This window comes from Geotrypetes seraphini, chromosome 8 (genome assembly GCF_902459505.1).
Source record: "Geotrypetes seraphini chromosome 8, aGeoSer1.1, whole genome shotgun sequence".
In the NCBI taxonomy this organism is placed as follows: Eukaryota; Metazoa; Chordata; class Amphibia; order Gymnophiona; family Dermophiidae; genus Geotrypetes; species Geotrypetes seraphini.
Window position 1 is genome coordinate 134811450 of NC_047091.1, and position 12643 is coordinate 134824092.

Genomic DNA, 12643 nt, shown 5'->3' on the forward strand with positions numbered 1-12643 from the left:
TTGGGGGCACTAAGGACACGAGACGGAGGCACTGGGGGCACTAATGACATGGGAAGGAAAGAGGGAGGGAATAGAAAGGGACAATTGTTGGGCCTGAGTGCAGAAAGAAAGAAATGATACACGGTCAGAAGGAAATGCAACCAGAAACTCATGAAATCAGCAGATAGCAAAGGTAGGAAAAATGATTTTATTTTCAATGTAGTGATCAAAATGTCAGTTTTGAGAATTTATATCTGCTGTCTATATTTTGCACTATATTTGTCTATTTTTCTATAGTTACTGAGGTGACATTGCATATTTTAAAGTCATCTGCCTTGAAATCTTTGAAACCCCTCCCCCCCAAATATAAATGATAATTAACATTTTCTCTGCGTATAGTGTGCTTTGTAGTTTTTAAAAAAATTTTATGGTTACCATTAGGTATTAATAAGATATTATGTGTACATGAAAAATGAATGGAAGAAAGTGGGAGCGGGGCTAGGGCGGGACTGCCAATTAATAGATGTCCCCTTTTGATGAAAAAAATAAATGGTCATGTTACCCAAGGAACTTGCTGGAGCATCACACATCTTGGTGGTATCTTATCTACAGAAACTATATTTATTTATTTAATTTGTTTTCTGTCCCATTGTCCTCAAAGAGATCAGAATGGGTTACAGGTTACACATACATCATATATAGTTAACAGGTTACGATTTGCACTGGATTTGTCATAATTTAAGTACAAGTTTACATTACAAGTTTTTATCCTAACTTGATACCTACTAGGGATCTAATACTAATACTGTATACAGTTTTCAGGTTACAGTTTGCCAAAGTTATCCTTACAGTGCAAGTTTTCCAATACAAGTTTTATCCTAATTTGACACATAGACAGTTTACAGGTTAGATTTGCCATAGTTACTGTGCAAGATTTGTCAATACAAGTTTTCATTACATGACACCGGGATCTGGTACCAATACACATTTCTTTGTAATCCATCAGGCAAGGGCAGGGCAGTTAGATGAAGAGGTATGTTTTTATTGTTCAGACACTGGCAATCTGTAGTAAAAAATGGAAACAAACCCCCAAATGCTGGAGCCAGTGGCAAAGCGAGGGAAGGAGCACCTGGGGCGGTTTGCACCCAGCATCACCGTTCCCTTCACCCCCCCTGCACTCTTCGTTACATGCCCCACACCCTCTGTACTGCTTCCCTGTTGCACCCCCGCCCCACGTACCTCTTCGGAATCTTCAGTGGCAGTGAGTAACATCTCCTAGCTGCTGCTTGCGCCAGCCTTGGCTCTCCCTCTGACATCACGTCCTGGTCCTGCGACCAGGAAGCAATGTCAGAAGAGAGCTGAGGGCGCGAGCAGCAGCTGAAGATGGCCAGAAATTCCCCCGTGGCACCGCTGCTATGATTGATCAAACTGTGTCTGAATTCAAGAAGGCTTGGGCTAGGCCGGGGGTCGGCAACCTGCGGCTCCAGAGCCGCATGCGGCTCTTTTCCACCTTTGCTGCGGCTCCGGTAGTGTGTCACGCAGGCATGCAGTTACAAGTCCGGCGTCGCGGCGGGAAATAGCCATGCTGAGCAGTGAGCTCAGCACACAGAGATGAAAGCCTTGCTTGCTGATTGGTCCGGCGGCCCCGCCCCGCCGTGCCGCCGGACCAATCAGCAAGCAAGGCTTTCATCTGTGTAGTGCTGAGCTCACTGCTCAGCATGGCTATTTCCCGTCGCGATGCTGGACTTGTAAGGTGCACGCTGAAAAAGAAATCATCCTGGCCGGGGTCGGTGTCATGCTCCGGAGATCTACAGCCTTCCTATCTCCCTCTCCCTTCTACCTGCTTCCGGCCACATCCCCTGCTCCGCGGCTCTCTTCGGCAACTCAGCAGCAGCGATCGACACAAGCTTCTGACGTCGGGGCCTACCCTCTGCGAGTCCCGCTTGTTTCAACTTCCTTTTTCCACAAAGGCGGGACTCGTAGAGGGAAGGCCTCGATGTCGGCAGCTTGTCTTGATCACCGCTGCTGACAAGTTGCTGAAGAGAGCCGCGAAGCAGGAGGGTGTTGCCAGGTGCAGGTAGAAGGGAGAGGGCCAGATGCAGGACTCGTGGGTGAGGGAGCAGAAGAGAGAGAGAAAAAGAGAGGGGAGGGAAACAAAAGGAAATATTTCATACTGGGCTGGGCCGGAGTGGAGGGAGGGCTAGCTACAGGGTGCAGTAACAAAGGAAAAGGGGGGGAAAGCTGAAAATGGAGATAGTGACACAAAGAAGAGAAAGGGTAAGCAGGACCTACTGAATAAGGATAGAGATACAGAGGGGACATGAAGAGGAGGTGAAATAGAGACATAAAAGTAATGCTGAAAAAGTGTGTGGGGGGAGATAAAGACATTGAAAGGGCAAATGGTGAACATGGCGTAAAGATAAGGACAGAGACAAATGAAGATTCTGAAAAAGTGGTGAGATAGGGATATAGGTGAGATGGACACAAAGAAGGGTGATGCTGGAAAATAGGTGGAATGGTAATTCTGACAGACACAGAAGGGAAATGCTGGATCAAGGAGAGATGGGGCTCAGGCTGGATGGAATGAGGAGAAATGCCTTGTTGGCCCGGAACTTCCTCTCCTACGTCAGAATTGACGTCAGGGAGCGGAATGCTGGTCAGCGCAACACTTCTGCAGGGAAAGCTTGGGACGGTGGTGGCTTGGGGGCTGTTCCCCGATTGCGGTGGCAGCAAACCGAGTGGCTTGGGGGATGGCACGGAGACAGAAAGAAGGGGGAACAGGGAGACAGAAAGAAAAAGTTGGGGGAGAGAATGAGGTCTGGAGGAGAGGAAACATACAGGAGGCTGAAAGAAAGGAAGAAAGATTGGATGCATAGTCAGAAGAAGAAAGTGCAACCAGAGACTCATGAAATCACCAAATAGCAAAGGTAGGAAAAATGATTTTATTTTCAATTTAGTGATCCTGTATATAGCATTAAGATAAGAAACAATATATGCAGTGTTAGATTTGTTTTATAATGGTTTTGCGGCTCCAAGTTTTTTTTTTCTTTTCGAAAACGGGTCCAAGTGGCTCTTTATGTCTTAAAGGTTGCAGACCCCTGGGCTAGGCACTTGGGATCTCTGAGAGAGAACATAATGTTTACTGCGGATGGACAGATTAGATTGGTTATTTGGCCTTTTTCTGCCATCATGTTTCTATGTCTCCATGTGAAAACACAGCACTTGTAAGATCCAGGATGGATCTTCAATTGTCTGAGCCTTTCTTGGGCAAATCTTCAGGCGGTACAAACTCTATGGCCTGAATATCTAACAGCCGCTGAACTGTAGCTGCGACCTAAGGAAATATACAGAGCAGATCTGAAAGACTCTTTCCAGCTAGCATGCAGAAGAGGGCAGCATAGCTCTAATGAAGGAGGAGGGATTTAAAAGCTAAAGTGGAGTGGATTCCTTCTGCTTGGTTATACTACACATCCATCCAGAATGACACACCTATTGCACTAGCATAATTAATGGGTTAATCATTTTTAGATTTGTCTTCTAGAAACTTTCTATGCTATTAACTTAGGACATCCTCCAACACATTCCACAGCTTAATGGCCGAGTGCAAATTACTTTCTTGATTTTTTTTTATTTTTTTTTTTTTAAATCTGCTACCAGTTATTTTCAAGTGTCCCCTACTCTTAATATTATAGTACTTGGAAGTAAAATCTTCCCATTCATGATTCTAAATACTTCTAATACATGTTCTTAATCATTTCTTTTTGAAGCAGTAGAGCTTTAACCACTTTAGCCTTTCCTCCTAGGGAATTGGTTCCATTCCCTTTATTTTTATTGCCCTTCTCAAAACTTTTTCTAGTTTCTAAACTAAACTAAACCTTAAGTTTGTATACCGCATCATCTCCATAAATATAGAGCTCAACACGGTTTACAGGTAATTCAAATAAATGAGGGAAGGACATAAGAAATTAGAGGTTATGAAGAGGATAGCAAGCTTTACATTTTAAATAGATAACTTTACGTTTTGGAGAAAAGCCAAGTTTTCAGATGCTTTCGGAATAATTGGAATGAGCTGAGGTTCCGTAGTGGGGCAAGAAGTTATTCCAAACCTCAGTGAATTTGAAGAAAGTGATTTCCCTAATTTACCTGCATACATGACACCTTTTAACGAGGGGAAAGATAGTTTGAGTATGTGGGTGGATCTGGTAGTGTCAGGTCTCGAAGAATTTCAGGATAGTGGGATTAGGGGAGGAAGAATGCCATGTAGGATCTTGAAAATTAGGCAGGTACATTTAAAGCGAATCCTAGAAATCACGGGAAGCTAGTACAGTTTTGACAGAAGCGGGGAAACATGATCAAATTCACTTTTTGCAAAGATCAACCTAGCCACAGTGTTCTGGATCCACTGAAGTCTTTGAGGATTTTTCTTGGTTAGACTTAGATAGATGGAATTACAATAGTCCAGTCTGGAAAGAATGATTGATTGTACAAGGACAGCAAAATGTTGGCGGAAGCAAGATCTCACTTTCCTCAGCATGTGAAGACTAAAAAAACTTTTTTTTTTTAACCAGAGAGTTGAGATGATCATTAAAGAAAAGTGTAGAATCAATAATGATGCCCAAAAATTTGCTTGAGAATTCGATCTGCAGTGATGGACTAGAAGGTAGTGGAATGAGCGTAGTTTCATCATATCTTTTTTGAGAAAGGGTGACCAGAACTGCATAGAATACAGGTGTAGCCACTCTACAGATCAATAACAAAAGCAGCATATGTAGCCCCTTTTCATACGCTAACCCCCCCTCCTTCAGGTGTCCTTGGGCAGTTCAACAAGATAGAGCTGCTAGTAACTGTGTAATGATGGTGACAGTAAGTACTTTGCCTGTTGTTCTACGGTCATGTTACGAAAATGATCCTGCTTGCCCTGTTTGTGAAGCGAAGTATGCTAAAGATATGACAGTGATAACTATAGCATTGATCAGCGATAATTACTAAGGCACTGGTGACAATGGATGTGGTCAAGGCATCACAGCTAGACTTAAAAAAAGGTTTGAACATCCTAGATGTCCATACATATATAAGAGCCAACTTTTCAAAATTATTGAGGGTGCTAAACCCAATGGAAATTACTTCTCCCTGACCCTGGATAATGCTATGGAGTTTGTTCAATATTGGGGGTGCTCATACTGTCATACCCCCGGAGTTGGCTCCTATGCATACATAATCATTAGCTAAGCAACCGTCAGAAAGCTACTGCTAATTCCTGGAAGTGAACTAAGTGAATGGATCTATTCTTTCGCATCTAACGGAGACAGGATGTTGAGTTAATAGACTAGACTCGTTTGCCTAGAAAAGGGCAGCATTTCCCCCCATTTCCCAGAATGCTTCTTAAAACTGTGCTTTCTGCTTCCGGTGTACATCTTCAAATAACGCGGCCTCTGAAGGCAATTCTCATTGGCTGCTAAGATCTCAAGCTACACCACCGTAGTCCAATAATATCGCCTTTCGTGTCCCTTTTCTGTACAACAAATCAAGGTCCCTGCCGGCGCCGGCTGATTGGGTTTGTTGAGCTGTGAGCGTGGCTTCCTCGATGAGCGACCAATCGCATGGCTCCTCGTGTTGCGCTGCCTGTGATGATTGGTCGTGCCGACATCCTGCTGTCGGCTCCTGATTGGTCTCAGGCCATGTTGTAGGAAGTGCGTGGGCGAAGGTGTGGGTTGTGAGTAGAGGCCGGGAAAGCGATGCGGCTAGCGGGTAGATTCTGGCCGGTAGTGCCGCTTTTGGGGTTATTGTGCTGTTGGCTGCGGGTCGCCGGGGACACTGACCTGGAGTATGTGACCTGCGGTTCTGTGGTGAAACTGCTCAACACGCGCCACAATGTCCGGCTGCACTCGCACGACGTCAAGTACGGATCCGGTGAGCGGCGGGAGCCTGGCCTAAAGCTGGGGGAGGGGAGAGGCGCTGAAAGGGGCAATACTGAAGTGTGTAAAGTGCTGCATAAATATGTGATCTCTTCACAAAGGCAGTTAATAAATCTAATGCAGTGAGAATAAAACAAGGGGAAATAGATATGAGCGGTGAGGGAGCGACCTGAATGAGTATAAGAATAGGCTCACTGGGTCAGAACAGCCCAGTATCCCGTCTTCACGGAGGCAAATGTAAGTCACAAGTACCTGGCAAAAGACTCATAGTAGCGGCATTCCATGCTACCGGTCTAGGGCAAGCAGTGGCTCTCCCCTCACCCCCATGTCTGTCTCAACAGCAGACTATGGACTTTTCCTGCAGGAACTTACCCAACCCCCCCCCCTTTTTTTTGTTTTTTTAAACCAGCTACATTAACTTCTCTCACCACATTCTCTGGCAACGCATTCCAGAACTTAACTGTTCTCGGTGAAAAAATATTTTCTCCTATTGGTTTTAAAAGTATTACTCTAACTTCATCCAGTGTCCCCTACTCTTTGTAAATATTGATGCAGTGAAAAATTGATCCACTTGTACCCCTTCTACACAACTCGGGTTCCAGGAAGTGATCGGGAGTTAGAGAAGTGAAGGTTTGAAAAGGATAGAGCTAAGAATGATGAGTGTGAGTAGAAGTGAGCGCTGCTACCCCTGGCATTTTATTATTACTCTGATTTGGACTGCCCTGTGCCCAGTAACTTGAGTCTTTTATTATGGTTATGCTATAACTGTCCTATGACCTATTGAAGTAAAAAAATTGAAGTGGGGAGATGAGAAAAAGGTCTGGAGAGGTGAAAGGGGTTTAGCTTGCCATTGGAAAGCTATCTAGCACCAGAGTAAGACAATTACCCAGATCAAGGATCCAAGGCAGGCAATAGGAGAGGGGAGAGAAAGAATGCTAGGGGAAGCAGGGTTTTGCCACTATTTACCCAGTACATTTTTTTTTTTGCGCTAGGGTTGTTTTGTTGGTGTCAGTTAGTTAAACCATAATGTCAGAAACTTTAAATATAGGACTTGGAATAATTTAGCCCTTATTTTTAGAAACATATCACACGTAAGTAAATAAATAAAAATTATACATATATATCAGATACACATGCAAATATAGATGTTAGAAAAAGCCATTTATATGCAGAGAGCATGCCATGTAGAGTAGACAATTTAGGAATTTACATGTATTCCGTTTGTAAAATGGGGAACACGCATGTATATGAGGAAAATATCTGTCAGGCTATACACCAGCTCAAAGCATGCTTAGCTTTTTACACAATGGCATAAGGTAGTCATTCTTCTTACTGCCATATAGTTTTCACACCTTCAAAATGAAATCAAGTTAAAATTTGCAGCCTTGCTTAATTGACACTTAATGTATGTTTGTACAATGGAGTGGCAAATGGAAGCTGTTAGGTTCAGTGTTTATTTGTAGTGTCTGCTCCTTCTGTGCCTGCTGGCAAATGCACTTGCGCTCCTGTAGGTGTTTTAGAAAAGGATAAGGAATAGGGACTTCTATACCGCCTTTTTGTAGTTACACAGCCACATTTAAAGGGTCACAAGGAGCAGTAATAAGGTGTATGTAGTGGCTTTTTCTAACTTAAATATAAAATATATGTAGTTTCACAATGTTTTGCTTGATTTTAAATTTACCAAAGGGAGTGGGCAACAGTCTGTAACTGGCATTGAAGTCTCAGATGATGCCAATAGCTACTGGAGGATACGTGGAAAAACAGATGGCGCTTGTATGAGAGGAGCACCTATCAAGTGTGGGCAAGCTGTGAGGCTTACCCATGTTAATACTGGCAAGAACTTGCACACTCACCACTTCTCCTCTCCTCTCTCCAACAACCAGGTACTGCTGGCCGCTTCTGCCATTCCTGTATGCTTTATGTTAAAAATAAGACTTGATTTACTCTTCAGTAGCATAAAAACAACTGAGCATGTTTGTGAAACTGTAATACATTAATAAATAGGCCCCATTAGGATAACTGGGATCTGACTAACAGTGCATATTAGATATACAGTATATAGACCCTGGAGTTCGTAAAATACTGTTCCATATGTTGTGATGTAATAGCAAAAAAAAAAAAAAAGGTCTTGTGATCCAATTAGTCTGTTTAATTCTTGTTCCCATTGCTAAAGATTTATCCCAGCTATCAATCATAGGTCATGGCTGCTTGCAAGATCTCTCTCCTTGAGCAAGACGAGTATGTATTGTCTTTCTTCTTTGCAAGTCCCACTACCCAAGAGTAAAGTGTGAGATGCCTTTGTTTCATTCACATTCAGCCCCCTTATACCTCATGTGTAATCATACAATTTAGGAATAATTTGATTAGCTACTGTGTTGGTAGCATAGATGTTGCCTGAACATGACCTCTGTCTACTTGGCCCTTCCGCATAATACTCCTGCCATCAGCATGCTGCACCAACCCAGTCAAGTGCAGCTAAGCCAAATAGCTTCTGTTGTAGTGAGTTTAGATCCCTGTGTAATCTTCCAGGCAAGTCTGGCTATGTTAGCATTTGTATGTCCATTAGGAGGACCTCTAGTTATTACTGGGCTGAACAACTGCTAGTTAAATCTGTCATTGCAGCCTCTCAGATACAACTGGCTATATAATTGCCTACATTTCTATTAAGACTCCTAACTCAATTTGCAGTTCATTCTGGCAACCCCAATATTTATTTAATCAGTTGTCCAAGTTCAGTCCTCAAGGGCTGCAAACCGGCCAGGGTTTTCTGGATATGCATGAGAGAGATCTGCATATCTACTACATTCATTTTATGCAGATCACACTCATGCATATTCAGAAAATCCTGGCCTGCTTGCAGCCCTTTTGGGACTGAATTTGGACAAGCCTGCACTAGATTATGAATCTATTGTCTCATTGACTTTTTTGGCCTTAATCAGTGATCCTTTGCTTATTCCCTATCTTCCTGAAATCCGTTACTATTTTAGTTCTACAGCATGCCCCAGGAGGCATTTAATGCATTAGCTCTTTCTCCATGATTTTGAGTTCAGTAGCTTGGAGCATCATATCAGGACTTCTTGTTCAAGAATTTCTTGTCCACTGGATTATTTTCTTGTACATTAATACCTTTCAAGTAATTGAATTATCATGCACACTTTAGATTCCTGGTCAGTTTGGGGAACTATTTTGGTAATCTATGGGGGGGGGGGGAACTATTTGCTGTATGTATCCTTCCAAAGATAAGGCCTCCAGAACTGGACACAGTACTCAATAGTGATGCCTAACCAATAACCTTACAACAATCTATTCACTTCAGTTTCACATTTTTTGTATGTTGAAAATTAGCTGCCAATTGTTCAACCACTCCTCAAACTTTCAATGATTTTCTCTTACCTTCTATGTCCTGAAGGGTGACCTCCACAGAAAGATAATCCTTCCCCTATCATAAAAATATTGAGCAGAACTAGCCCCGGGATAATCCATGAAGCAGTTTACTCTTTACCTTTCTGTCTTCCTTATTCTCTTGAACTAGATTAGAAACTGGTTAAGGCCATACATCTTCATAGGTTCCAATCTCTAGATTGCTCTGTTTATTTCAGCCTTCTACATGAATTTTAGTGAAGTTTTTCATGTCCCAAGTCTACTATATTCAGGGTCCATCCTGGTCAAATTCTCTGTTCACCCAATCAAAGCACTCGCTCACATTTTCAGACATAATTTCTATTCAGTAAACCCATGCTGCCTCAAGCCTTGTAATCTGCATCACTCAAGCTGCACTGCCAGTCTTTTTCCTTCAGAAGAGTATATGTTAATTTTCCCATCATCATTAGTCTTCTCTTTTACTACTTTTATAAAGGACAATATCAACCTTCTCAAGCCCCACAAAAACTTTCTCAAAGATCTTTCTAGACTAAGCGTTTTTTTTTCCCCATCCACTTCAACATGGCTTTGCTTTCAGTCTTTTGTAAAAGGTGTAAAATCTACTTGTCTACCATACATATTCTTGCTAACTGTTCTTAAAATACTGGAAAGGTTTTCCTTTTCCTGGCAAACCTCATGTGGTTGGTTTTGTTTATTCTGCCTTAATTCTTGAATAAGAAAAGCTGCTGACTGTAGGATACGCTGCCTACCATACCACTTTCTCACTTGCTAACACCCTTATTTATTTGCTTTGGCAGGAAGTAAGCGCCTTTGGTGATGATGGTGAAGGAGATGACCTGGATGTATGGGCAGTACAGTGTAGTGATACACACTGGGAGCGGGAGGATGCAGTACGTTTCAAACACATAGGAACAGATGTGTTCTTGACCATAACAGGAGAGCAATACAATCACCCTATCAGAGGCCAGCGGGAAGTTCATGGGATGTCCACCCCTAACATTCACAATTACTGGAAAGTGACGGAGGGGGTTTTCATCAAACCAAGCACAGAACCAGGGGCTGGTAAACATGATGAGCTGTGAGAGCCTGTCTCTGCCTAAAGGATGAGGGTGGCTCGGCTTCCAGTCCCCTCCAGTTCTGAGAAGCATGCACTGGATTGCAAAAGCTGGGTCACCATTTCACTTTAACTGCTCGTTTTCAGTGACCTCAAGGACAATGAGCAAAACACCTTTTATGGAAACTTTCTTTTGTAAAGATCTAGTATAAGTGTTCTCCTTTTAGCTGTTAAACAGTCCTTTCTGACAGTACATGTTGGACTGAGCAGAGACTGAGGACCTGTTGAAGTTGCAATGCTCTCATACCTTTTGTTTATCACCTGGTTACATAGAGCGAGGGCAGAGCTTCACTGACTAGTCGCATCTTTGTGTTTATATCTTTTGTTCTTAGTGTGGACCCAATAAAAGAAACAGAATTGAGTCTTCTGTTTGGTGCCTAGGATGTAGAGTTTAGCTGGCATTGGGTGGCACCTGCTGAGCCTGGTGCTGAGAATGCTTTGGTAGCTGACTTAATTTTGGGGCAGTCAGCAGTTCAGTCCATGAATTACAGCCTACAAGAGGGTGTGTGTGTGTATGTGAGCCAGCTGGATGTAAACAGTTTTTTTATTTCTAGGGTGGAGGAAAATTGAGTAATATGCCACCTGAACATTTCCCATTTGGGAAAACATTCAGTTTTTCCTTCTTTTCTATGGCACCAAACGTTTCTCAAATTTCTGCTCTGCCAGTTTCATATGGTCGATAAGCATGTCTTGAGTGTCATTATTTAATTTGGAGTCTGATAGGAGGAGAAACATTTATCTTTTAAAACTTTTATTTATTATAGAGTTTTCACTGCACAGAAACGGTGCTTTTGATTTGAATGAATGGGTGTTGCAACCTGACCATAAGGCATCAAATCCAAATTAAGAATCCCTTCTTATTGTGCTGCTTCTTATTGGATATTTTTCCTGGAGTTTGAGAGGGTTTTTTTTTCCTGTATCTGGGCCCAAATGCCTTTTAATGAACCTCCTGTAGTAGCTGTGTTTTTCAATCAGATATTAGTCCTTGGTTTCCCACAACAGCTTGTGTATAGTTTTTTCTGTTCTGTGCTTGCAAACCAAAACTGATTGCAGGAGGAACTTATATTTCTTTTACTTATATGGTATCAAAAAATCTTCACAAATGCGTTCTGAATATTGTCTCTCCCGTGCTGAATTTTTTTTTTTCTTTTGATGTACTGTTTTAACTGCAAAACCTAAGGCATGGTTGGTTTGTACATCATTTGGGGATGTTGGTTTTCAGATCACCTCTGTGACCACATTGTTCCATGTTAATTAAGGTTTGCTGTTTGTGCTGAGTACACAATAAATTTTCCATACTTTTTTTTTTCTAGTTTGTTTGTCTAGTGCCTCCTCAGCCGTGTTAAGAGGCTGAAATCATTCTATACACTTAAACCTATTCCTAGGAGACCAAACTACTTTTGCACTTTCCCTAAGGTGATAATGGCTAGTTTACTTATACAAAATTTGTGAAATGTGTTCAGTGACTAGTTTTCTCTTTTACAGAAGAAAGTGACTTCATTAGGAACAGCTGGACTTTTATTAAATTAAAAAAAAAAATTGGGTGTTTTTGGGGTTTTTTTTTGTTTGTTTGGTTTTTTTTTTGCAGGAAAATTCAGCATGGTAGAGAGAGAGTAAAGGTTAGAAGCAGGTTTCAAATTCAGGGATTTCGCTTCTTTAAAATATCTTATTGAGGGAGAAGCATTTGTCATACCCTCCCCCCCCCCCCCCCCCACTTTTTTTTTTTTTTTTTTTTAACTAAGCCACAGCAGAGGTTTCTACCACTGCCCAGGATGCTAAATGCTTCTACGCTCATTGGAATTCTATGTCATGGTAGAAACCTCTACACAGCTTAGTAAAAAAGAGAGATAGTGAAGGACTGCAACTCCAACTGAATCAGCTATTGAATGCAATGTTCGTGATGTCTTAAAACATCCCAACCAAAAACTATGGTGTAAAAGAGCCCTTGGTTGTCTTCGAACCAAAACAGGCCACACTTGCAAGTGGTTCTGTGCTATTCAGGCCTAGGATCAAGGCAAATGCACTAGTGCCTGCTTTCCCACTGTAGTCAGGTCCAGAACTGGAACAGGAGGTACTTTTTATTTGGCTTCTCAGTGCTTCCTGGTTTTTGTTTTTCATATGTAAGTTGTTTATATTTAAAGCATGTTGGGTACCTGGCTTTTTTTTTTTGTTTGTTTTTAAAGAGAAAAAAATAAAATGTGTGTCAGCAATAGCTGTTAGCTATGTAAATACAGGCTGCTAATTGTCTTTCTCA

At 42.0% G+C, this 12643-nt stretch overlaps 1 protein-coding gene across 1 annotated transcript; it reads left to right on the plus strand.

The window, feature by feature from the left end:
* Positions 1-5464: 5464 nt before the first annotated feature.
* Positions 5465-11693, plus strand: SDF2L1 (stromal cell derived factor 2 like 1). Its single transcript, XM_033953557.1, has 3 exons — positions 5465-5889; positions 7581-7777; positions 10073-11693. The coding sequence occupies exons 1-3, from the start codon at positions 5715-5717 to the stop codon at positions 10355-10357; spliced, it is 657 nt and encodes a 218-aa protein (XP_033809448.1). The 5' UTR covers positions 5465-5714; the 3' UTR covers positions 10358-11693.
* Positions 11694-12643: the final 950 nt, after the last annotated feature.